General features: G+C 48.4%; 2 protein-coding genes and 1 pseudogene across 2 annotated transcripts in view; 2 read left to right on the forward strand and 1 right to left on the reverse strand.

Annotated features, from left to right (window-relative positions):
• Window positions 1–426: 426 nt before the first annotated feature.
• Window positions 427–8,912, reverse strand: C11H9orf78 (chromosome 11 C9orf78 homolog). Its single transcript, XM_052648926.1, has 9 exons — window positions 8,782–8,912; window positions 8,354–8,413; window positions 5,941–5,992; window positions 5,736–5,806; window positions 5,123–5,200; window positions 4,380–4,577; window positions 3,252–3,388; window positions 3,047–3,145; window positions 427–945 (listed from the first exon to the last, which is right to left on the reverse strand). The coding sequence occupies exons 1-9, from the start codon at window positions 8,862–8,864 to the stop codon at window positions 854–856; spliced, it is 870 nt and encodes a 289-aa protein (XP_052504886.1). The 5' UTR covers window positions 8,865–8,912; the 3' UTR covers window positions 427–853.
• A 278-nt stretch (window positions 8,913–9,190) lies between these two features.
• USP20 (ubiquitin specific peptidase 20) overlaps window positions 9,191–25,804 on the forward strand; it is a 42,956-nt gene continuing 26,342 nt past the window's right edge. The window contains exons 1-3 of the mRNA XM_052649510.1: window positions 9,191–9,289; window positions 18,445–18,559; window positions 21,940–22,036. Coding sequence (XP_052505470.1) covers window positions 21,956–22,036 — 81 coding nt within the window. The 5' untranslated portion in view covers window positions 9,191–9,289; window positions 18,445–18,559; window positions 21,940–21,955. The remainder of the gene's footprint in view (window positions 9,290–18,444; window positions 18,560–21,939; window positions 22,037–25,804) is intronic.
• On the forward strand, window positions 19,958–20,422 carry LOC128055381 (prefoldin subunit 2-like; annotated as a pseudogene).

The raw sequence follows: 25,804 nt of genomic DNA on the forward strand, positions 1-25,804 counted from the left end.
AAAGAAGCTGAGAGCAGGACTCAGATCCGACTCCAAAGCCAAATGTCACTAACCACACGATACCTGACTTAAATCAGCCCAGGAGCCAACCAACCTGTTCTCTCATCACAGCCTGTGTACCTGCCTCACAGAAAGCGACACCACTAGTGGCACCAAACCGGACAGCTCCAAGTCTGGTGCCCATGCCAAAGGAGAGAACCCTCTCAGGGGCTGAGCTCGGCTTCTGAGCTGCCCAACCCCAGAACACATGATCTGAGTCACTGCTGGTGCAAGACGACGCAGAACAAATAAGGCGGGGTCCATTTCATATTTAATATTTAGATGCTTAAAATGATAGAGATTATTTTCCTTTTTTAATAAAAAGAAACATAACTGTAAAGGTCGGAAAATACTAGTGTTCCTTTGACCTTACTTTCAGCTGGATCCACTGTAAAAAGTGAAGGAGGCGTTTCTGAATCTCACTCCAGATATTTGAAAACAAGAGACAATGACTGCATGTGTTATAATAAACGCCCAATCTAAAGGATATTATCTTACCCTGAAACACAGAGCTGTTTCCTCCTGACCCAAGGCAAATACCAAGAGAAAGTCAACATATTTAGAAACAAGATTTAATAATGCTCACAAGACTAGTTTGCCCCCAAATAGGAAAACTACACATTGTTTCAAAAGGTTACAAATTCAATGCCTGAAAATCCCACAGGTAAGCAGTGGGACTGACAGAGTCTGTTTTGGGAGCCATCTGCTAGCCAATGAGCAGGCTGCTGTCCAGGAAATCTTTTATCATGGGGACAAAGGGAGTGGACAACAGTTATTTGTGCCCCACGCTGCACCTCTCCCCATTTAGCCTCCCTCAGTACCGCCTGTTCATCTTCTTGAACTTCTCGTAATGATAATCATCCGTGGCCTTCTCATTAGCAGGACGCTTGCGGTTGGGAGGGGACCCTGAGAAGGAAAAGAGGAAAAGCTGTTTACCATGCTAGAAGCCACTGATAGGCTTAGCTTTGCACAGGCTAGGTCAACCATACCTGTGTCTCACTCTCGAGAGGCACCCCAATGCCTGCCCTAGTCAACAGGAACATAGGAGGGCCTCAGTAAGTACATGTTACTGAGCAACAAGCATGGTGGGGTCAGGTGCCAGCTGCAATATGCTGACTTTAGTGTTAGACCAGGTGAACAGCAGAGTCCCTTGCACTGCAAAGAGATCAAACCAGTCAATCCTAAAGGAAGTCAATCCTGAATATTCATTGGAAGGATTGATGCTGAAGCTGAAGCTCCAATACTTTGGCCACCTGATGTAAAGAGCTGACTCACTGGAAAAGACCCTGATGTTGGGAAAGACAGAGGGCAGGAGGAGAAGAAGGTGACAGAGGATGAGATTTTTAGGTAATATCATTGACTGAATGGACATGAGTTTGAACAAACTCCAGGAGATAGCAAAGGACAGGGAAGCCTGGTATTCTTCAGTCCATTAGAGTCACAAAGAGTCGGACGTTACTCAGCAAATGAACAATAACAAATTCAGCAAACTCTTAACTGCATTGAGAGTGTGACTAAGTGTCAGGCATGGCACAAGTACTTTTAGACATGACTTCCTTTCACCTGCCCAGAAATCCCAGCAGGGGCATGTTACCATCTCTCCTCAGAGAGGTTAGCTGACTTGCTCAAGGTCACTCAGAAAGTGACAGGAAGCTAAGCGCTGAACCCAAATCTGGTGCATCTAAAATCTCTGTTTAACAGATATTAATAACAAGAAACTCTTTGGCAATCAAAGACTACTCGGCCAAAGTGTTACAGGAAATAATTTCTAAAGTAGGAAGGAAGAACCAGAGAAGTCTCAGCAAACGTAGCATTTCCTAAGAATTGTCCCATTGTCGATGAAAAAGATGACACTGCTTGGTGCTAAGAGCACGTGGGGAAGGGCACTGCTGGATGCGGCTGGCGGGAGAACACGTCAGCATCACGCTTCCAGAGGATCATTTTGTCGAGTTCTCAGAAGGCAGCATTAAGGACATGACAGAATCAAGGACGATCATCATTACATAGGGAAACATGGGAAACAGCCCGAGTGTCTCGCCAGGGGGAAGCAATTAGACTAAAGGATGTCTACCTGCACAGCAGAACGTGGTGTGCCCACTGAAAGGGAAATGTAATCTACTGTCACAAAGAAACAGGCAGTGGACGGACACTGAAGAGTGGCGATATCCTATTAAGTATGTATACAATATATGTGTGTTTTTTTTAAAAGTCGGGAAGGTTACAGAGTTGGCCCTCGGTATCCATGGCTTCACCAACCAACCCCAGGCTGTGTAGTGCTGCATTTGCAGTCGCTGTAGGTTGGCAGCCGTGGGCACCGAGGGCTGACTGTGGAACTTGAGCTTGAGCATCCACAGACTCTGGTGTCGGCAGCAGGTCCTGGAACCAGCCCCCCGAGAATACTGAGGTTTAACACGATGTAACAATGTTGTGTGTACCAGAAACTAACACAGCAGTGGGAGGCAATTATATTACAACTGAAAAATAAATAAAAAGAACCCACTGTATAGTTCAGGGGAAAAAAAGATCTATTGTACAGCACGGAGAACTATACTCAATATCCTGCAATAAACCATAACAGAAAAAACCATGAAAAAGAACACACATATGTATGTGTAACTGGCTCACTTTGCTATACAGTGAAAATTAATGCAACACTGAAACTATGCTTCAATAAAATAAATTTAAAAAATAAAAAATGTTAACTGTGGCCTTCTTTGGGTGGTGAAATCATGAGTAACTTTTGTTTTTGCTTATTCAAGTTTTCTGAGTCTCTGTTACATTTGATAGCCCACTGAATCCTTAGAGCAACCCCCAGTGGTACATTTTATTACCCCATTTTAAAGGTGAGGAAACAGGCTTGGAAAGGGGATGGCATACAACCATGGTCTGGAGAAAGAACTAGAACCCAAATGCCTTGGCCCCAAAGCCCAAGCGCTGCCCCTCCCCGCCTCCACCGACCCTGGGCCACGGCCGCCCCCAGCGGCCCCAAGGCCCCTGCTGTACTCACGCTCAGGCTCCGGCTTCTCTGTGTCCCCCACGCGCAAGGGTCGGGCTTTGGGCTCCTCTTTGTTTCTCCGTATGGGAGCATTGAGCTCCTCATGGTAAACTGGACCGAAAGAGACCAGGGGGTGTGTCAGACAGAACAGGGGGACCCAGGGACCTGAACCCAGTGGTGCAGGGTGGAGCCGCCTCCCTGGCGACGCGGCGCTCACATCGGTTGTGCTGCACGTAGTTCACAGCCATGTTGGTGGGCACGAAGGAGGTCTCGCTGTCTTTCTTCTTGTTCTGCTGCTCAGCCAGCAGACGGGCCTTGGCGTCCTCCGTGGAAATGATGTTTTTTATTTTCGCACTGTGGGGAGAGAGGGGCCACTCCACGGTTAGAGTTCTGCCACTAGGGGCCGCATATGGAACTGACTGGAGGGGCTCGAAGCACCGCTCCCCGCTCAGCTGCATAAGGATGTCCTCTTTCTCAGGGCACAGCTCTCTACAGTTCACCAGCTCCCCTGCGGCCAGAGTATCATGGCATTCTCACAGCATGGGAGATGCAGGATTTACTCTCTTCTGATCGAGAGGAAACTGAGCCAGAGGTCAGGTGAACTGGTGAACACCCTAAGGCTCAAAGCCAGTGAGGCCGGCAAGGAGGTGAGAACTCAGATGTCTCCCAACTTTCTACCACACCTGAAGAAGATTCTGACCCTGTATTTCCTCCACAAAAGTCCCCTTTTAGAGCGGATGCTTTGTAGTTAGAATGAAAGGAGGATCACGGGGTAGGTGAACCTTATCACCACTCCTGGTGAAGAGAGCAGGCGCTACAAGCACCTACTGGAAAAGCTGTGAACAAAAGCTAAACAAGAACACTTTCAGGGCTTCCCCGGAGGTCCAGTGGTTAAGAATCCAACCTTCCAGTGCAGGGGACGTGTGTTTGATCCCTGGTTGGGAAACTAAGATTCCACATGCCATGGTAAGCCCGCACGCCACAACTAGAGAGAAGCCAGCATGTCACAATGAAAAGATCCAGAATGCTGCAACTAAGACCCGAAGCAGCCAAATAAATAAATAAATATAAAAGAGAAAACAGAAAGAAAATATCCCTCTACTTTATAAAACAAATACTTTTGTTTTTGGTAGTGACAGTCCCCTGTGTCTTTAACTCCTCTGATCAACCCAAAGAAACTCTGGGCAGCAACCATGTCGGCAGGCCAGAGAGGGTAAGTTTGTATCTGTAGGTTTCCAAGGAGACAGGTTAAGAAACAGCCCCCTTAACTGTTACCTGGAAAGCAGAGAGCTAGCCCTTCTGCCTAGGGGGGGCAGAGAGGCGCGACCGTGGGTCTGAAACTCACTCAATGCCGAGGTCCACCTCGGGGATGCCGCTCAGCATCTGGTTAGACAGCATCTCCTCCGTCTTCTTTGCTGAGGAAACCCGGATGTTTTCCGGCAGCTCATAAAGGCAATCCTCTGCATTCTTTGGTTTGACTTTCTGTTCCTCGTGTTCCACGATCCCTTTCCGCTTCTTCAGCTCTGTCTCAATGTACTTCATCCTGAAACGAGATATCCGCAGGCCTCAGGGAGAGGGAGGACAGCTCCAACCCTGGCCCAGAGCCATGATGGGTGATGATGAAGTTGTTATCATTCCATGGAGAAGTGAGAAAAATAAAATAACTTTTCAGTTTTTAAATCAAGCTAAAAGTTTTCAATTTAAAGCACCAATCTATATAATGGGATCCTGTCCCACCACATCATGTGTAAGTTTCTTTGATGGCAGTTTTTATTTAATAGCCTTGGTGGCAAAATGAAAAATGGGCAAGTCCAGTGTTTCTCCCTGCAATTTTCTTTAGGGGATGGGATGGGAATATTACAAGCCAAGGAATCTAAAAATTCTAAGAACCACGTTCCTAAAGAATTCTTGAGGTTTTCAAAGTTCTCAAGCCTGAGGTGGTGGGGTAAGGGGGACCAGGGACACAAGAGGGATCATATTTGCTGTTTTTGGATAAGATTAGAAATGTCATCTGTGACTAAATGTCTTAGACACTATCTGGCTGGAGCCCACCCCCAATCGCTCACTGCTGAAAAGACTGACACCTACATGTCGGCATCCTCGTCCCTTCGGTTGGTTTCTGCGGAAAATGATGTCCCCAGATGGAGGTCTTCCTCTTCGCTGATCCTACAAAAAAGAGAACAGTGAAGGAGAGCCTTAGAGTCACAGATAAATGAGGCTGAATATGATGCTACATGAATAAAACAAGTATGCAATGAAATGTACAACATCTGTCCGCAGTTGGAAAAAAATAAGATACATATTAACATGTAAACAGAAGGAACTCCAGGAATATACGCAAGCACACTGACGGCCTCTGGAGAAACTTCAAGGGGAATGAGTAGATATATTTATTTTTCACTTTTGCATTGCTTGTATTATTTTGGTAATTGTGTTTTTATGTTTTTCCTGAAAAAGAAAAATAACTTCCACATGGGTCTGAAAGACAATATACAATACATCTTTACAAGAGATGCCTACCTACATCACGCTAAGTTAACTTTGGAAGAGTTTCTTTTGCTTTTAAACAACATACTCTTTACAGAGCACAAAGGGTACTTCAAGCCGTATAAAAGCTGCAGCAGGTGCCAGCTCCCTGGAGGAACACAAACCCAGGCAGGCGGTGCAGGTGAGTTTGTATCTGAGCCTGTTTTGCACGTACTTATCTTTGCCCCTTTCCTTTAGTTTCTTCATGTCCACCATCCCGCCTGTCTTCATCTGAAAGGGATCATCCTACAGAAAGCAAACAGCGGAGAAGCAGCATCTGTGTAATTTGCAGTGGAATGTTTTGTTCTTAAAGAAAACTCAATCACCCACTGAAGAGCAGTCACATCTTCCCACTGCCCAGGGAGGCTCCCACAACTCACCACTAGAGTGGTCTCCTCTTGTACCTTCTCTCCCACCAGCAGGGCAACAGCACTGAGAATAACCAAAAAGCAGAGGAGAGAGAGAGAGAAAAATGGCACAGTTCAGAGACAAGGAGAAACATTTAGGAAGTCTGAAGAAACATTCAGGAAGTCTGCAATATTAGTGTGGGGTTAAGATTTGAGGAGTGGAAACCAAAGTCAGATGGAAACGCCTACAAGAATAACAGGGATCAAGAGACACCCTAGGGACTTCCCCTGTGGTCCAGTGGCTAAGACTCTGCACTCTCAATGCAGGGGCCCTGGTCGGGGAATTATCCCACATGCAGCAACTAAGAGTTTGCATGCTTCCACGAAGACCGAAGATCCCATGTGCCACAATTAAGACCTGGTGCAGCCAAATAAATAAATGTTATGAAAAAATAAGAGAGCAAGAGAGACGCTCTAGATGCTAGAGATGGGGGCAGTGTTCACCTAAGTGGTACACTTTCCTACAAAGTCATCTTGGCTTAGAAACCTCATTTCTAAGATTTAGCCTTCACGGAAAATGAAGCTAAAGACAAGTGTAGGAAAATACTACTGCAGCCCTATTTGGTGGTGAAATTTGGCACAATGACCTACAGATCCCAAAATAGAAGGGGTAAGTTAAATTATGGTATGTATATCTGGTGGAATATTATGCAGCTATTAAAAAGGTTTTGGGGGGAACGATTACCTACAATGTGGATGAATACCCACAATATCATGAATTGAAAATACAGTAGTTCCCCCCACCCTTAGCTGTGGTTTCACTTTTCACAGTGTCAGTTTTATCTATGGTCCAAAAATATTAAATAGAAAATTCCAGAAATAAAAAAATTCGTAAGTTTTAAATTAGCTATCAGCTATTATGAACAGTGTGATGAATCTCTGCCCTCTTGCCTAGTCCAACAGAGGAAGTGAACCACCGTTTTGTCCTGAGGGTCCACACTGTATACATGATCCACCTATCAGTGGGGGGAAAAATAGTCGGCATAAGATTAGATACTATTCAAGCTTCAGGCATCCACTGGGGGTCTTGGAACATAGCCCCTCTGGATAAGAGGAGACTACTGAAGGGCAGAATAAAAATAAGGCTGCTCACAGTCTTTACAAAAGAGAGAGAAAATAGGCACGGAAAAACATTAAATGTCAACACTGGTTAGCTCTTTATGGGAGAATTATAGGTACTATTTATTTTCTTGATTATACCTTTCTAAAATTTCCCAAACTCTTAACAGCGTGCATTTCACAGTTAATTTAAGTGTAAGAAAAACACCAGTCTGGACTTCCCTGGGGGTCCAGTAGTTAAGGATCCACCTGCCAATGCAGGGGACACGGGGTTGATCCCTGGTGGGCGAAGATTCCGCAAGCTGAGGGGCAACTAAGCTTGAGTCCCAACTACGGAGCCCACATGCTGCAAGTGCTGAAGTCCAGGCACCCTAGAGCCCGTCTTTTGAAACAAGAAAAGCCGCTACAACGAGAAGCCCAAGCACCGCAACTAGAGAAAGCCCCTGCATAGAAAGGAAGACCCACTGCAGTCATCAGCTCAGGTCAGCCGCTCAGTCGTGTCCAACTCTTTGCGAACCCATGGACTGCAGCACACCAGGCTTCCCTGTCCATCACCAACTCCCAGAGCCTACTCAAACTCATGTCTGTCGTGTCGGTGATGCCATCCAACCATCTCATCCTCTGTCGTCCCCTTCCCCTCCCGCCTTCAATCTTTCCCTGTATCAGGGTCTTTTCCAGTGAGTCGGTTCTTCATATCAGGTGGCCAAAGTATTGGAATTAAAAAAAAAAACAAACCAAAAAACACAAGCAATGAATGACCTGTAACTCTGGAAGAAGTGAAACTTGCTCAGTTGTGTCCCAGTCTTTGCGACCCCATGGAATACACAGTCCATGTAATTCTGCAGGCCAGAATACTGGAGTGGGTAGCCTTTCCCTTCTCCAGGGGAATCTCCCCAACCCAGGAATCAAACCCAAGTTGCCCGTATTGCAAGCGGATTCTTAACCAGCTGAGCCACGAGGGAAGCCCAAGAATACTGGAGTGGGTAGCCTATCCCTTCTCCAGCGGATCTTCCAGACCCAAGAATCTAACCGGGGTCTCCTGCATTGCAGGCGGATTCTTTACCAACTGAGCTATCAGGGAAGCCCATGGTAGCTCTGGAGCAAACTTCAGGACCACAATGCTCAGGTAATGTCCTGGCTGAACATTTGCAAACAACAACAACGCTTGAATCCCTCTCCAGGCAGTACAAAGTGTAAAGTGTGTCAAGAAAAGGAGCTCTCTATGTCTGAGAATGTATTTGTGACAACGACCCGGGAGGAGTCGGGGGAGGTGGTGGCTGTGTCATCCCCTCGTGCTCTGGATCCTCGACTACCAAGCGGTACCCACCTCACCCCGTTGGGCCTCTTCCTCAAGTTCTGCACCTCTCGGGTCTCTTCCAGTTTTAATCTTAAAAGAGGAAAAAAAAAAAAAAAGGCAACGCACAGGCTGAGATACCCTTCACGGAACTCAAAGAGTCAAAAGGCAGCTTCGACGGATACCAATGACTGGCCGTCTAGCCGCCAGCAGTGGTCCAAAGAGTGACTGTGTCTCGACCCACCAGGAGTCAGATCCACTTTGCATCCCAGGGGCACCCCTCCCAACCATGAGACCTTGCGGGGGGGTGCGGTCTCATCCCTAGGAGCCTCGTTTTCTTCGTTCGCAGAGGGGTAACGACACCGCTCACAGCAATGGTGTCAACGAGGTACCCGGCTGGTCGTGAGTCCCCTTAGGTTGCCTCTCTCTTCCTGACTCGTGGGATCCCGCCCCAAACGTACCGAACCTCCTCTGAGTCCTGCTCGTCTTCCTCCGACTCCGAGTCGGCGCGGCGCCGGCGGAAAGTCTTCCCGGTGACCGGCATAGTCGCACGAGCACAGCGGTCCACAGCCGCCAAGCCTCTGCGCCGAGAACTGGGCTACTTCCGGCGCGCGGCTGTGAGGTCAGAGCGCCGGCCCCGCCCGGCCCCGCCCCCAGCTCCGGCCCCGCCCCAGGCCCACACGCCCATCTGACCACGCCCCCGTCCGTGGCGTCGGCCTCTCCCGATTGGGCAGCCAAGGGGGGAGGAGGCGGGGCGCGGCTGGCCGGGCCTCAAGACCCTGCGCCCGCGGCTCGGAGGGCGCGCTTGACTGACAGGCGGCGGTGGCGGCGCGGTTGCGACTGCAGGTGAGTTCCGGGCCGCCGCCGGCTGCTTCAGGGGGCCGGGTCTCTCCGAGCAGGGGCGACCCCAGTCCGGCTCCGGGCCGGCGGGGACCTGGCCCTGCCTGGTGCGCAGAACGCCGCGGCCAGGTGAGCAGAGCCCGGGACCTCCCTCGGCCGCCACCGCCCTGACCCCTCCTCCGGCCGGCGCCCAGGGTATCTTCTCGGGCCCCGGGCGCCCCACTTCGAGCCCCTAGGCTCCGGAAGAGGGGGCGCCGTCTCTTTCATTTCTGCCTGGGCCTGCCCCAGCGTTGAAAGCACGCTTGTGGCTTCTCGGACCGTTGACTTCTTTCCTCCGGGTCTGGGCCCTGACGTGCACTTTTTTCTCCTGTAGGGACAAAAGATGACCACTTCTTAGCCTTGATGAGTTAAAGCCCCAGCCCCGACTCCCCCGCTAACGATCGCTTCCAGCCACTTCTCCCGGAGGAGAGTCGTGTCTGGTGTTTTGAACCCACTCGGGAGGGTTTGAGGGCAGAGGGTGCTTGCTGGCCGCTTCCCGGGACCTTCGGGGGCCTTGTTTTCGTCCTTTGTCACGAGGACTGTCGCTCTGGCCTCCGCCCCTTGTACCCGAGGATGCTCTGAGGATTAAGTTTATTTGAAAAACAGGAATCAACCGACGCTTAGGATATAACTAAATGCATAAATAATGGCTTACGGGACATCTAGGAAGCCCTTATTAGTTTTCCTTTTTTCAATATGCTGTCTGTCCTTTCCTTAGCAAGACCTACCTGTTATTAAGCGCTTAACGTGACAGGCACTGGACTCAGCATTATTTCATTAAACTCATCCAACAATCCTAGGAAGTAGATTCAATTATTGTTTCTCATTTTGCCAAGGAAGACACCAGAGCTCAGAGAGGCAGTATGTACCTCAGGGAACACAGCTGGAAGGGGGAGTAGAAATCAGTTACAGGCCTCCCTCGCTGCACCTTGCGCACAGTACCTGGCACAGTAAGAGTTGGTTTTCTGTAGGTTCCCTCCTCGGGAAGACCATTCAGAAGTAGGGCAGCATTTCTGGAATGCCTTACTGTTCTCTGGAACAGTCTCCTCTGAGGTTGCCATCATCTTCTGTGTACTGAGACAGATAGTAGACTCGGGACTTGTTGGAACACCTTGTGGCTTTGATGAAAAGCCATAGTTTAAAAGTGTCCAGGTCTAGCCCTCTGCAGTCTGGTTCAACCAAACCCAGATGCACATGGGAGTCACTGGGCCCCTTGTCTGTGATGGCTGAAGGAGAGGCTCCTTGGGAACTGCCACAGGAACCCAGGGAGTGGACGCCTGCAGCTCTCACGCTCTCAGAGTTGGCTCCAATTTTGCCCTCCCAGGAGCCCTCCCACCAGTGGGTACTGGACAGCGCTAAGAAGAGGGCTGCAAGGCCAAGGACATTTCTGCTGATAGCCCAGGGAGGACCATCTGGTACAGATGTACTGTCCTTGCTGGGCAAGACCAGCGTGCCCACTGATAACCTCGGTCTGACTGAGTTGAGTTTAGCAGAAGTGATGCTCCAGAAGTGGCAGGGGTGAGTCTGGCAGCCTGTGGCTGGGCTGAGGGGCTGCAGATCCTCTGAACTTTGGTGGGCCTTTTAGGGGGTCACTTGAAACTGCTTCTCGGAGGGAGCCTGTGGGAAATCTGAGTTCTCTTCAGTTCAGAGAAATGCCATGTTTTTAGTTCGGTTTGAAGGTTTGGTTCTTGAAGAGTGTCCAGGTTTGGCTTGAGTTTGGGTTCGTGCACTGGCTCCTGGAACCAGGTGAAATGTGGGCTTGTCTCAGTGAGCATTAATGTCTAGGTCGATTTGGGAATCCAGCAAAATGACTGCAGCTCACAGCCTGGCCATAGTAAGTATTCATTGAGTGTTTGTGGGGCAAACTTACTTATTCAGCAAATATTTACTGAGCTTTCAGTATACAGAACAGGCACTGCTTTGGGTGCTTGAAATACATCAGGGAGCAAAAGAGACCAAAGACCCCCTGAACTCATGGACTTTATGTTCAGATAGCCTGATAACTATGTAAAGATGTTAGAAGGTGATGCTATGGAAAAAAAAAAAAAGTAGAGCAAGGGGAGGGAATCAGGATCGAGAGAGAGAATTGACTTGCAGATTTAAATTGGTGTTCTGGTTTGTGGTTTGGTCAGTGACATGACAAAGCAATGGACTGAATTGTTGGCCCTGGGTTCAAGGACCAGTTCTGCCAGCTTGCTGTGTGAGCCTGGGCAGGAGCCTTTCCCCACCAGAGCCCCTGCTCTACCATCCGCTGGTTGTGTGACTTCAGCATGAACCTCTCTAATCCTCTCCTGCTTCGTGGTTTTAGGGGTCCTGGTCTGAGTTTCTGCTTTTACTTACTCCAGGGTTTGCAGCTTCTCAGAGACCTGGGCCAGTCACTGCCTTTAGCCTGTCAGCCCCCAGGGACTGTCAGCATGGAGCAGCCATAACCCCAATTAACGGGCTCTTACGGCCCCTTGGACAGAGTGCAGTACCGAGCTTCAGGCCGTGCAAGGATGTTAACCTAAACTTAAGGAACTGAAATTGAGCAGAAAAAAGTGCTGTGTGGAGAATGACTCAGAAGAGGTGCTTGTGAGGAAGGTCAAGGGAAGCCACCCTTGGGGTTGGGCATTTGGGTCCGAGGAGGTGAAGGTCATCATCCTCACTCCAAGCTGTTTGGCAGCTGGTAGCTGACAAATTCAGAGCACTGACTTCCTGGGTTTGAATCCTGGCTCAGCAGCTCTGTAGCTCTGTGACCCCCAGCCAGTTGCTTCCCCTCTCTGAGCCTCAGCCTTCCCTCTTTTAGTGATGGAGGCGGAGATGGATTTTGCTCTCAATGTTGCCTGACCTCCAGGGTGATTGTGAGGATTTCATGGAGTCTGTTAGTATCCGTTTCCAGTTCACAGGGCCATCCTGAATGGGGGCAAGCAGAACTTGGCAAGAAAGAAGGGGTGAGGGTCCTGCCTTGAGAGGTGGAAGGACAGTGGACTTGGCGTATTAAGTCTGGTTAAAGAGAGGAATTGGGGGGCAAGGGGGTGGCTTGGAAGTAGAGTGGGGAGCAGGCAGGAGGGGGAGGAAAAGGGGACATGTTTTGTGGGGTAGAAGGGAGCGTGGAAAGGTGTGGGCACTGTGTGGGGTGGCCAGTGCGGTGAGGATCAGGGCAGGGGGGTGTCCTTGTGTTGGTGCTGGAGTTGGCAGCATCGCCTTTAAATCCTGAGGAGCTGGGCTCTGAGCTGGCAGAAGGATGTAGCCAGAACCTCCAGGAAGTTGATGAGTAATGGGCCCCTGAGGCCTGGTCTCAGCGGTGGTGCCAGGCCCAGATGCGCTGCCTCACTGCCTGTGCCCCTGTGCGGGGCTAAAGTGGGGGTGACTTTCCCCATCACTCCATGAAGGCCCTGGTCGGGGGAATTCGCCCGCCCTTGTTCAGGATGAGGAAGCCTCTTAGACATCTCATCCGGGGCCTGCAGTGGCCAGGCTCCCTGCCAGACCTGCCAGCCTGCCTCCTCTCCTCCTGCTTTCTCGTCGCCGAGAGGAGGTGGGTCTGGTGGGTCAGGAGGGAGAGGTGCCCCGGTGTCTGTCGCGGAGGCGCAGCCGCTTGGCGGGCGTCTCGAACACCAGCTATGCAGCGGTGACTCTTCACAGCGCCGTGGATATGCTGCTCTCCAGAGGGCCCGTGCCCCAGTCCAGGCCTCCGTGCAGTGGAGCTTTCTTTCCTTTTCAATCTTCATTAAACACCTGCTGCGTCCTTTCCGTTTATTTTGCACAGAGGGAAGGATGGGAAGGCCACCCCCCACCTGGCTCACTTCCCGCTGTCCCACTCCCTTGCTCTGTGGTCTTCGGCAAGTGGCTTCCCATCTCAGAGCCTCCGTTCTTCCTCCATAAAATAAGAGGCAGCGGTCCTCACCCGAGAGTGTGTAGTGAAGCGCTGCCAGCGTGCCTGGCCCAGAGTAGGCACTCGGTCCTGGAGCTCCTGTTGTTGAACTGTCGCTCAGTTGCTCGGGCGTGTCCGACTCTTTGCGACCCCATGGACTGCAGCACGCCAGGCTTCCCTGTCCATCACCAACTCCCAGAGCTTGCTCAAGCTCACATCCGTTGACATGAGTTAAGGTTACCTTTTCCAAGAGACCCTTCTCTGCTCCTATCGTTAAGTGAGATAAAAGGAATCTTTAAAAAGTTTCTGTTTTGATCATGTAAGCGCCTGTTCAGTGTTTCAAAATTTTAAAATGCCAAATATTTTCCTGGTCACTTGCATGTAGTGATCTGGAAAATCTTCAAAGAAAAATGGAAAGCCAGTGGTATTTAACCAGCCTCAACCTGTGCAACCATGATGTGTAATAAAGAATTTGAAACAGAAAAAAAAAAAAAAAGTTTCTATTTTGAAAAAAATCAAACCCAGACAAGTAAAAAGAGTCATAAAATAAAATGCCATTTACCCATCACCTATATCTACCAATTGCTAACATTTTTGCCCCATTTACTCTCTCTGTATTTATATATTCATCATCATCAGAATTATTCTGGCCAATCCATTTAAGAGTAAGTTGCAGATATCATGACCCTTTGCCCTTCAGTATTTAGGAGGAATTATCTAAGGAGAAGGATACATAACCAGAAAATGGTTTTCATCTTGAGAAACTTTTTTTTTTTTTTTTTTTTACTACATCAGGGCTTAGTTGCAGAGCTCAGGTTAGTTGCCCAGAGACATGTGGGATCCAAGTTCCCTGACCAGGGATCGAACCCACATGCCCTGCATTGGAAGGCAGACTCTCAACCACTGGACGACCAGGGAAGTCCCCATCTTCAGAAACTTTAATGTTGATCTAACACTGTGTCCGTTTCCCAGGGCTGCCATAGCAAAGTACCGCAGGCTGAATGACTTACACAACAGAACTTTATTTTCTCGCAGTTCTGTAGGCTGGGGGTCCAAGAAAGAGGTCAGCGGGTTTGATTTCTTCTAAGGCTTCCCCTTGACATACAGATGGCGACTTTCTTGCTGTGTCCTCACATGGTTCTTTCTCTTGGAGCCTCTTGGTGTATATCCAAATCTCCTCCTCTTATAAGGACACCACTCACGTTGGATTAAGGTCCACCCTAAAGACCTCACTGAACTTAACTACTTTTGGGGGGATAGTTTACTTATTTTTAATTGGAGGATAATTGCTTTACAATGTTGTATTGGTTTCTGCCTGCATTAATATGACTTAATTACCTTTTATTTAAAATAAATAAATACATAATTTAAAACAAAACCAAAAACACAGCCAGTAACATACTTTACAGGCTTCCCAGGCAGCACTGCAGTAAAAAATTTACCTGCCATTGCAGGAGACCTGGGTTTGATCCCTGGATTGGGAAGATCCCCTGGAGGAGGAAATGGCAACCCACTCCAGTATTCTTGCCTGGAGAATTCCATGGACAGAGGAGCCTGGTGGGCTACAGTCCATGGGGTCGCAAAGAGTCGGACACGACTGAGCGACTGAGTGCCACAACAAACTTTATAGTACCAAGCATTTTTTGAACGTTCTTCCTCTTTTTTAAAAAATTTATTTATTTGGCTATGCTGGGTCTTAGTTGCCACACACAGGATCTTTATTGCAGCATGTGGGATCTAGTTCCCTGACCAGGGATGAACCTGGGTCCCCTGCGTTGGAAGCTTGGCGTCTTAGCCACTGGACTAGTGGGGAGGTGCTTGCTGTGCAGATAAATACAAACTCTGAGCAAGTCCCTATGATCAGAAGTCATTACGCTAAATCCTTGCTATGTGTTGTCCCACCTCGTCCTCTCAGTCACCCTGCCACCTACCTGCTGTCTTTGTCCCCATTTTTCTGGATGAGGAAACTGAGGATTGGTGATTTTCGCTAAAGACACACAGCTTGTGAGTGACAAGATCGAGGAGCTGAACGCAGGGCTAGCTGTCCCCATCATTGCCCTCCGTGATCGTAGTCAACTCCAGGGGTGACGCCTGCGGAGCAGCTGACTGCGGAAAGAACGGAAAGTGGCTCCCATTAGTGATTATAACATCCTTCGTGGCTGCACACAGGCACCCTGGTGTTGAAACAGGGAACTCTGTGTCCCGCGAGGGCAGCACCCGTGCCTGGCTTGTTCCCCATCACCCAGGAAGGTGCCTGGTCAGCGTTGACTGGGGACCAAGATAAAGCAAAATGACAGCTTTTAGACAGCTGGGGTCATCAAAGTGTGATCCTTGCAGACGTGGCACTTCAGATGTTCCAGGTCCTGCATAGAATGCCGAGCATCTAGTGTTTGATATTACCACTCGACATTTCCCCGTATATAAACTGGTTTTCTTAAATTGAAGTCTGGTTGATTTACAGTGTCACGTTAGTTTAAGGTATACGGCACAGTGCTTCAGTTACACATACATATGTGAACTTATGGTTTATTCAGAGTCTTTTCCCCTATAGATTATTACAAACTACTGAGTATAATTCCTTGTGTTATAGAGTAGGTCCTTGTTGGTTATCTCTTTATATATAGTAGTGTGTGTATATACTTATCCCAACCTCCTAATTTATTCCTCCCCGCCTTCCCTTTGGTAACCGTAGTTTGTTTTCTATATCTGTGAGTCTGTTTCTATAAACTGATTTTTAAACATTAACTTAAAAAAAATATTAGTAAGCCTTAAACTTTCTATGTTGCTCAGACACTGTTGGGAGGCCAGTAAATTTATATAATGTTTCTGGAGGAGAATTTGTCGGTATGTATCTAGTACTTTCAAAACAAATATTTTGACCCCGTAATTTTTCTTTTGATCAAAGATGTAGTCAAAGACTTATATTCTAAAATAATCCTCACTGCCACACACACACACACACTCACACAAATATCCTGTGTCTACCAGTAGGGGAATGATTAAGTAAGGTATCGTAGAGCTTAGATTATATGTGGTGTAATATTATCCATCCACTAGAAATGAGGTTGTTGAAAAAAAATTAAATGATGTGGGAAACACATAAGCACACTCAGTCGTGTCTAGCTCTTTGCAATCCATGGAATTCTCCAGGCCAGAATACCGGAGTGGGTAGCCGTTCCCTTCTCCAGGGGATCTTCCCAACTCAGGTCTCCCGCATTGCAGGCGGATTCTTTACCAGCTGAGCCACAGGGGAAGCCAAGCAATGAAGTTGAAAAGAAATTTAGTGACATGGGAAACAGAATCTAAACCTCCAAAAGCTGTATCTAAATTAAATCTGTTATATTCTTAACCACTGGATCATCAGGAGAGTCCCTTCTATAAACTCTATGATGAATTTGTGTTGTTTTAGTAATACAGACCCTAAGAGGTTACTTTTAAGTATCATCTTTAAAGTTTCGAAAATAAGAGGAACCTGTGTCTGGCATCCTCGGTACATGAGGTTCCCCTCTTGGGTCTGTGCTTGTTTCTCCCCCAGACCCGTGAGAGCACCTTGGGGAGCAGAACCTCCTTCCCTGGAGATCTCCAGGCCCACAGAGCGTGAACAAGACACTTAGGGGCCATTTCAGAGAAGGGCATCAGCCCCTGAGAGGTCCCGGAAGCCCCAACCCAGGAAGCGCCCCAGGCTGCTAGCTGGCTGGCTTGAGAGTGCAGCTCTTCACCCCATGACTCATCCAGAAAAGGATCTCCTCTTCACTCCTTTGTTTCTGCCTCATTAATTTCTGTGCTGGATTAAAACGTTTCATCTTCTCCTGCCTAGCCTATAAATAGAAAAAGGCTGTTTGGTTTTAATAAAATTAATGTACATGATAAAGATCAGCATGGCCTGCAAAGCCTAAGATATTTCCTACCTGGGCCTTTATAGAAAAAGTTTGCTGACCCCTGACTTAGAGCAAGGCTGTGCGCTGGACAGACCAGTCAGGTCCCTGCCCACTGCTTACTAGCCGAGGATTGATCTTGGCCAGGTTCCTGGCTCCTTAAACTCCGGTTCTGTTTCTTCATCCATAAAGCAGGGGCAGCGGCAGTACACAAGTTTGTTTGCCACAGGGCTTTTTTTTTCCTTCTTCTTCTTCTAACTGAAGTTGCAAGAACCTGAGTTGTCTGATGGCACCTGTGAGTCAGGAGTGGGCCTGTCAATTGTCGCCCTTGTTTGGGGCAGTGTTCCTGGTATGGGGTCTCCCACTCATGACCTGGCTTCACCATCTAGCCCAAGAGATGGAGTGCATACCGAAGACACTGGAAACCCCGCATACTGCAGCTTAAAATAGTGTGAAGCTGGCAGCCACCCAGCACACTTGACCTCAGTGGAAACGAAAAAACTAGAAGTCTGACTTCAAGTGAGAAGGCTTGGAATTCAGAACCTTGAGCCCCGTCATTGTCACGTGACTGTTTTAAATGGTAGCTTCTAACCGCCTCTCCCTCTTTGAACTGCCCACACCTAGAAGACGTGGCCCACCAAGGCAGGGGGGCAGTGTTGATGAGCAGACGAACCCTGTTGTGTCGGTAGCCTAGGCTTGCTCACGACCCGGGGGTCAGGGGTTCTGAGCAGTGGAAAGTTCTCGGAAGGCTGGAAGGATGATCTGAGGGTCTCAGTGGCCCTCGTGGAAAGGGTGGATCCTCCGGTCCAGCGGGGAGCAGTTGTCGGAGCGGCCTCCCGTGGCCCTCTGCTGCCGAACCGTCTCTCAGGGATCACTAAGGTAATGCCCAGCAGTGGCTAGTGAGGGGTCTGACACCCCCCTGGGGGGAGGGCTGACCCTGTTTGCCAGCTCCACCCAAGCCTTCTTCAGCTGTCCCAGCAGTGGTGTGTTTTTATTGTCCCTGGAGACATACTGGGGAGTATGTCTAGCCTGTGGATACCCCAAATGTCCAAAAATTCACTCCCCGTGCTGCCCCCCCAACCCCCGCAGGAGGAATTGTGGGCTATTTATAGCTTCTGCTTGGTGTTGAGAGTGTTTCTTTTTCAAGATTTATTTATATATTTTATTTTGATGTTGGCTGTGCTGGGCTGTGCTCGTTGCTGCGAGCACGCTTTCTCCAGTTGCAACTGGCAGGGGCTACTCTCCATTGCAGTGTGTGGGCTTCCCTTGTTGCGGAGCACAGGCTGTAGGTGTGCAGGCTTCAGTAGGTGCCACTCTTGGGCCCTTCAGCACAGGCTCAGCAGTTGTGGATCAAGGACTTAGTTGTGCCAAGGCATGTGGGGATCTTCCCAGACCAGAGATCAAACTGGTGTCTCTTGCATCACAAGGCTGACTCTTAACTACTGGACCCCCAGGGAAGCCTTGAGAGTGATTTTTAAGGTTAACAGAACTACATGAAGTGTGCTGGCTTGTCTTCCCAGGTTCCCCAGCAGAAGCCTGTGCTCACCCCAGCCCAGCGCAGCAACTCACCACTGTTGGCCGGGACCGAAGAATGCGGAGGGTGACTGCCTCCTGGGGCTGTCGCTTGGCACAGAGGTAGGCCCTCAGCCTTTCCCACTCAGGTGTCGCCCTTACACATGGATCAAGAAGGAAGTATAGATTTTTCTTTTTAGGTGAAATGATAGAATTTTGGTTATGTGGGTTTTTTTTTTTTTTCCTTTTTCAAGTCTCATAGAAAAACGTATGTGGATGAAATGATGTGATATCTGGGATTTGCTGCACAGAGGAGGAAGTGGCAGGTTGAGATGAAGCAAGGTTGGCCATGGATTAATTGTGAAGCCAGGTGATGAGTGCTTGGGGGTGGGGTACACACTTCTGTCTCCTTCCGCCTGTGTTTGCATTTTCTGTAAGTTCCAAAGAGTGGGCCAAGAGTCTGACCCACTTGGGTTTTGGCCTCAGTCCTGGAGCTCCTGTCTGCAAGACCTGGGACCAGAAGGTGTCCTGTTTAGTCATCTATAAAACGGGGCAAAGCCCAGCCTCTGAGATGGCCGGGGAAGCTTTCAAGGGAAGAATGCATGGAAAACACTAAGTCTGGCCCCTCATCAGCACCAGTCACTCCTGTCTGGCATGGAGTCTGGGCCGATTCACTGCTGGCAGATCTTTTGGGGTGAGGAGGGGCTTGCAGGAGGGTGCTTGGGGGGTCCACCTCCCTCTGGTGGTTGCACAACCTCTGCCCTTGATTAAAGCACTGTTGGCTTCTCCTGCATCTTTGATTGATGGGGCCCTTTTTCTCGGTAATAGTTTGGAGTTAGAGTCAAAAGCCAGGTTCCTGGGTATAATTTCTGCTAAAATATTGGGTGACAGCAGCATTTACTTATTTACTTTTAAACATTTTCTTTTGAGATAACTATAGATTCAGAGTAATTTGCCAAAAAATGTGCCAGGAGGTCCCATGTTCCCTTCCCCCACGGTCCCCCAGTGGTACTGCATCTCTGGTGTGTCCGTAGTACAGCATCATGACCAGTAGAGAGACCGGTACACCCAGGGAACTCATTCAGATTTCACCAGTTGTACCTGCACTCATTTGTGTTTGTGTGTGTGTGCGTGTGTGTGTTTGGTTCCAGCCCATTTTCCCTAGTGGCTCAGACGGCAAAGCACCTGCCTGCAATGCAGGAGACTTGGGTTTGATGCGTGGGTCAGAAAGATCCCCTGGAGAGGGGAATGGCAACCCACTCCAGTATTCTTGCCTGGGGAATCCCATGGACAGAGGAGCCTGGAGGGGTGTATTCCGTGGGGTTGCAAAGAGTCGGATACAACTGAGCAACTAATACATACAAATGCATACAGATCCACGTCACCACCACCGCAGTCAAGATACGGAGCTGCCCAGCACACCAAGGAGTTCCCTCGAAAGAAGCATGTGCTTTTCAAACTGGAATAGCTTTTTTCCCTTCTGATTTAAAAAAGAGAAGAATTAGCTAGCAGGTGGTGAAGATGGCGGAGAACGGCGGTCGCACCGGCAAGAGCAGCAGGAGTGGTATGGGGAAGGGGGCGGTGTCCGCAGAGCAGGTGACGGCTGGCTTCAGATGTCTTAGGCAGGAACAGCAGGGCCTGGCCTCCAAAGCAGCTGAGCTGGAGATGGAGTTGGATGAGCACGGCCTAGTGATTGATACTTGGAAGGAGGCAGATGAAACCCGCAAGTGCTACCGCGTGGTTGGAGGGGTGCTGGTGGAGCGGATCATCAAAGAGGTGCTGCCTGCCTTGGAGAACTACAAGGAGCAGATACAGAAGACCACTGAGACACTGGCATAACAGCTTCAGGCAAAGAGAAACGAGCTAAATGAACTCCGGGTAAAGCACAACCTTCGTCTCATGGGGGAAGACGAGAAGCCAGCAGCCAAGGAAAACTCAGAAGGTGCTGGGGCTAAGGCCAGCTCAGCTGGCGTGTTGGCCTCCTAGAAACCAAAGCCTTCGCATTGCTTTCTACCCTGATTCCCACTTCTAATTTCTCTTTATTGTTATTATTATTTTCTCTGCTATTGTAATATTTTTTTGTTAATTAAATGTTTTGGCCAGAAAAAAAAAAAGAAGAATTATACAGGATGCGTATTTATACAGGAGCGTCAGGATGGAAGTTTGCCACAATATCATCAGCAGTTTATTTTACTTTATTGCTATTGTTGTTTAGTTGCTGAGTCATGTCTGAGTCTTTTGTGACCCCATGGACTCTAACCCTCCCAGGCCCCTCTGTCCATGGGATTTCCCAGGCAAGAATACTGGAGTGGGTTGCCATTTCTTCCTCCAGGGGTCTTCCCGACCCAGGGATGAAACTCTTGTCTTCTGCATTGGCAGGCAGATTCTCTACCACTGAGTCAGCAGAAAGGGAAGTGAAGTTGCCCAGTTGTGTCCGACTCTTTGTGACCCAGTGGACTGTAACCTCCCAGGCTCCTCTGTCCAGGGGATTTCTCAGGGAAGAATACTGGAGTGGGTTGCCATTTCCTTTTCTAGGGGATCTTCCCTAGCCAGAGATCAAACCCAGGTCTTCTGTATTGCAGGCAGACACTTTACCGTCTGAGCCTCCAGGGAAGCCTTCTATTTTGCTCCTATACCTTGTACTTTAAAAAGTATATCATCTGAGTTTTGTTTTTATAATTGTAAAAAAAAAAAAAAAGGCAACAACCACACAGCTCTTATGAAATCTATCACCCAGTTACACCACCGTTGGTACTTCAGCAAACATCTTTCAGACCCCTTCCTAGCTCGGTTTGCCCGCCCTTCTCTGCGACTTTCTCATTCTCCAATAACATTTTCTAGAGGAGTTGCTGCTCTGACTTCCTCCTCTAGTATCTTGGAGTTTCAAAAGTCTTCTCTAAGTGGAGTTTCTCACAGGAAGTGAGATAAGTGGCCTTTGGGTCACCTGGCCTTTTTGAAGCTCTTGAGAAGAGGGAGCTTGCTTGCTCAGAGAAGAGCACCGTCCCCTTCTGTTTTTGCCTTTCTACTTGGTTTCCAGACCTAGCCTCTCCACCCTGCCCACTGCTGCCCCCTGGTGTAGAGTGGTCTCCAGGTCAGGGAGCTGGTGTCTTTCAACAGAAAGACTGCGGTTTTAGATTCCCTAACAGGCAGCTCTCCAAATGCAGGAAGCACCCTTGCATCTTCGCTATCAACAGTTCTCATCATCACACCCAGCGCTTGAATTCTAATCAGCTCCCTGCACTTGCTGTCCCTGGGCCAGGCATTTCACTGATATTTCCTCCGTGAATCCTTTGAGCAACCCTTCCGGAAGGTGTTATCTCCCTCCCCAATCATCAGGCGAAGAGGGTGAGGCTCAGAGCAGTTAAGTAGCTTCACCGGGTCATCAGTCAGTATGTGACAGATCTGGGGCTCGAGACGCAAGTATGCACTTAACCCCCCAGCCTCTCCTGCTTCCAGCCAGCAGGGGCTGCCATTAACCCAGGATCCCTTGTGTTTCCTTGTAGGTGAGCCCAGGCCAGCATGGGGGACTCCAGGGACCTTTGTCCTCATCTTGACTCGATAGGGGAGGTGACCAAAGAGGACCTGCTGCTCAAATCCAAGGTAAAGGGTCAGACCTTCCGGGGCTGAGGCCCACACCCAGGGCGCCCCCGCCCCCGCCACATTCCTGGGATACAGACGTTTCTGAAGCCTTGGAAGCACTGGCTCCCAGCAGTCTCTGCTTGGCCTTTTATGTAAATGGAAAAGCTGGCGTCTGTTCAGGAGGTCTTCCGGAGCTGTATCCTAACAGCCATTAATTACCACGTAGACCATCCATTTGGGAGTGCTGATGCCCATTAGTGGCTGGAGCAGGTGCAAGGCGGAGAGTCAGGCTCCGAGAGTCCACGGGCATTTTTGCACACTTGACCTGAGAAGGGCTCAGGGAGGTTCAAAGAGAAGAGGTGGGCCACTGTGTTGTTTTTTTTTTTTTGTCTGTACTGTGGCTTGCAGGGTCTTAGTTCCCTGACCAGGGATCAAACCCATGCCTCCTGCACTGGAAGCTTGGAGTCCTAACCGTGGGAACCCCCGGGGATTCCCAAAGGTGGGCCACACTGAATAGGGAGGATGTGCTGTGTGTCTGTCAGATTAAATTTTTTTTAAGTAGGTAACACTTCCACATGGTTCAAAAATGAAATGATGTAAGAAGAAGAGTGTCAAGGAGTCCCCCTCCCACCCGTCCTGTGCCCACCCTCTCCATCCCACCCTCCAGACAGCCATGAACATAGGTTTCTTTTGTATCTTTTCAGAGTTTGTTTATGGGAATACTTATTTTTCATTTTCCCCGCGATTACATAAAAAGTAGCGTACTGTAGCTGTTTTGGTAACGTGCTCTATTCACCTGGCAGTGTATCTTGGAGCTCTTTGGCCTCAGCCCATGGATCTCATGGTTTGTCTTAAAGTTGCATAATAGTTCATTGTGGGGACTCCGCAGCTGATCCTCTGTGGGTGGACATCCGGGCCCTTTGCAGCGTTCTGTTTGTATAGTGTCATTGTGTTCAGGGGCAGGGCCGTATGTAGGGGCCATTCCCAGGGGTGAGGGTTGGGTCAGACTCCTAGACAGATTTCTGTGTCTTCTTTCCAGGCACCTAATGCTGGTCATTCAGCCTCCCTGCACCAGCAGGTGCTGGGTGGCTTTTGGCCTGAGCTGGTTTAGTCTCAGGGGTGAGTCTTCGAAGTTCCTGTGGCTTCTTTTGAAGTCATTTTGCTTGCTGTTACTGAACCAGGCTCATCTGCTGATTCATAGCAAGCCAAACGCTGAGACACCGAGGTTTGCAGCAAAGAAAGGGTTGGTTCACAAGGCAGCCAAGTGAGGAGACAGGAGAAAAAGCCTCAGATCAGCCTCCCAGAAGGCGAGGGTCTTGGGATATTTATGGGATAAAGAAGCAGGGTGGTCTTAGGCGTGGGGAGAGATGTGGTCATCAGTGTTCTGCACAAGTGTGTCTGAGTTACGTGCTTCTTCCTAGGATGCGTGTTCAAAAATGGAGGTGCTTAGCATGATCTGAGGCTGGAGTTTTGGGTCCTTTGACATCAAAAGGTCATTTATCAGACACTTACACACACCCAATTTTAGGATTAGTGGTCCCAAACAGTCTTAGCTGGCTCGAACTGGACAAGACTCTGAGTTTCTGAAAAAACAGCTTAAACCAGTATTACTATAGCAACGCATACATCAGAGCTGTTATCTGTAGGGGTGGTTAAGGAGTCTGGTGATGTATAGGCTACATGAAGCATAGAGGGTATACAGTTTAAAAAAAATAATAATTGAGGCAAGCTTGCTCAGTGAAGGCAGGCTTCGAGCAGAGGGGTTTTTTCCTCAGCTCTTCCCTTAGTTGCTGTTGTGTAAGACAAGTTCCATTTCTGTTCATCACCAATTTCTGCTAACCCTGTAGAGTACGGTTTTAGTGTGGTCAGGAGGAAGAGCGGAGCAAGGCTGTGGTGCATTTGCACCGTCTAACACCGGGTCTCTTCCTGCGTCTGCACAAAGGAATAAGTGAAACAAACTGAGAGTTTCTTGGGAAATCTGAGAGCAGGGAGGAGACAAACAAGGTGGGAAGAGGGAGTCAGAACTTGGGAAGATCGGGCTGGGACATGGCAGCCTTTTGGAAATCTACAAAATGAAACCAACATGGTTTTAAAATACCCAGAAGGCGCAAGGATTGAACCAGGTAGCTCACAATGGAGGCAATGCAAATGGCTGAGAAACTCTTGAAAAAAGGTGCTTGACTTCCCTGGTGGTCAAGGATTTTGCCAGGAAACCAACATGGCACCGTTTCAGATGCACACGGCACAAACTGCTGTTACTCAGAGCCGACTGAGGGAGGGAAGTGGACTTGAAGTTTGTAGTCAAGTTACCATGACTGCAGGGGTTCAGTTCCCTCACTTGGAATGTATCTAGTAGCAATGTATGTACCAGTTATGAGATACAAATACAGCAGTGTTTACTGAGCATTATTTGAAAAAGGAAAACACTGGTGGTCAAATGCATATTTACCAGGAAGGGAATGAGTGGAACAGTTGTGGTGTCTGTACCTGTAGTGTGGGCCCCTGTGTACTTATTGCAAAGAATGAGATGGGGTCTCTGTGTACAGACATAGAAGGATGGCCCTAAATAGGTGACAGAAGCCTGTTACTGAGAAGTTTGTATAGTGTGATCTCATTTTTACTAGCCAAAGGTATGGAGAGAAATACTTCAAGTTATTACAGCATATATATATATTATATATAATACACTACATATTGTGTACAGCATATATGTAATATATGATACATTATATACAGCATACGGATATATACTATATGACACATATACAGCATATATGTATTATATGTAATATAGGACACAATATATACAGTATATATGTATTATATATATTACACATATATAACGTGTATTATATATAATATACTACACATTATATACAGCATATATGTGTTGTATATAATATGCTACATATTATATACAGTGTATGCGTCATTTGAATTGTTGAAATAAGCACACAATACTTTTATCATTCATATGACTGAAATGAAAAAAAAACTTGGGAAGATGGGAGTGAATTGTGAAATCAGAAAGTCACAAAAGAGATGACAAATTTAGAAAGATCAGGAGTAGCAAGTTTGAGTCTACCAAGTAGACTGGTCTCCTGCCCCCTTAGCATCGTTGGCAAGAGACCCTAAGACACAGACTGCAAACCTCAGCCCCACGGTTGGGATGAGCTGCACCTTCTCCACCTTACTGAGAGAGCCATGTTCAGGATTTTTACAAACACAGCCAGAATCTGGGCTTAGTGAAAAGAAGTTCCCATGGAGGCTTAAGGGTCGATGTGGCCACCCTTGGGAGGAAACTAGACCTTTCCCGTAAGTTTGATGACCCTGACTCCTCAGCTGACAGTGCTTCTGACAGTAGGGTCATGACCTCTCCAAACCTCCATTTCTCATCTGTAAGAAGGGGGTCTTGGGACCTGTTGCAGAGACTGTAATAAGGATTACATGAGCAAGGTCCAAAGAACTTAGCTGGATACCTCATTGTGATCCCTCACCAGGGATCAGCCCTGTAACTGCTATAGAGACCAGTGCTTAGAATTCATCTCACAACTGGCAGAGACACACTGGGTATTGTGGAAGCTCAGCTGGAAACTGCTGTTCTAGACAGACACAGACAAAATTACTTAGGTCAGTTTAAATTATAGTGAAAAGACCTTGAAATATAGTGAGTTAAATGAGATAGGGGTTTACTTTTCTCATTGAGCAGTCCGGATGCAGGTAGCTTTGACAGAGTGGATTTGTCATTCTCAACATATGGCATTCACCTCCAGGTCCATAGTGGTTGCT

This window comes from Budorcas taxicolor, chromosome 11 (genome assembly GCF_023091745.1).
Source record: "Budorcas taxicolor isolate Tak-1 chromosome 11, Takin1.1, whole genome shotgun sequence".
In the NCBI taxonomy this organism is placed as follows: Eukaryota; Metazoa; Chordata; class Mammalia; order Artiodactyla; family Bovidae; genus Budorcas; species Budorcas taxicolor.

Excerpts from the sequence above, each read along its gene's own strand:
- C11H9orf78 (XM_052648926.1), bottom strand. The coding sequence starts at position 8,864 with ATGCCGGTCACCGGGAAGACTTTCCGCCGGCGCCGCGCCGACTCGGAG. Across the intron at positions 5,201-5,735 it reads AAGGAAAGGGGCAAAGATAA|GATCAGCGAAGAGGAAGACC; the intron begins GTACGTGCAAAA and ends TCTTTTTTGTAG. Across the intron at positions 3,146-3,251 it reads CTACGTGCAGCACAACCGAT|TTTACCATGAGGAGCTCAAT; the intron begins GTGAGCGCCGCG and ends CTTTCGGTCCAG.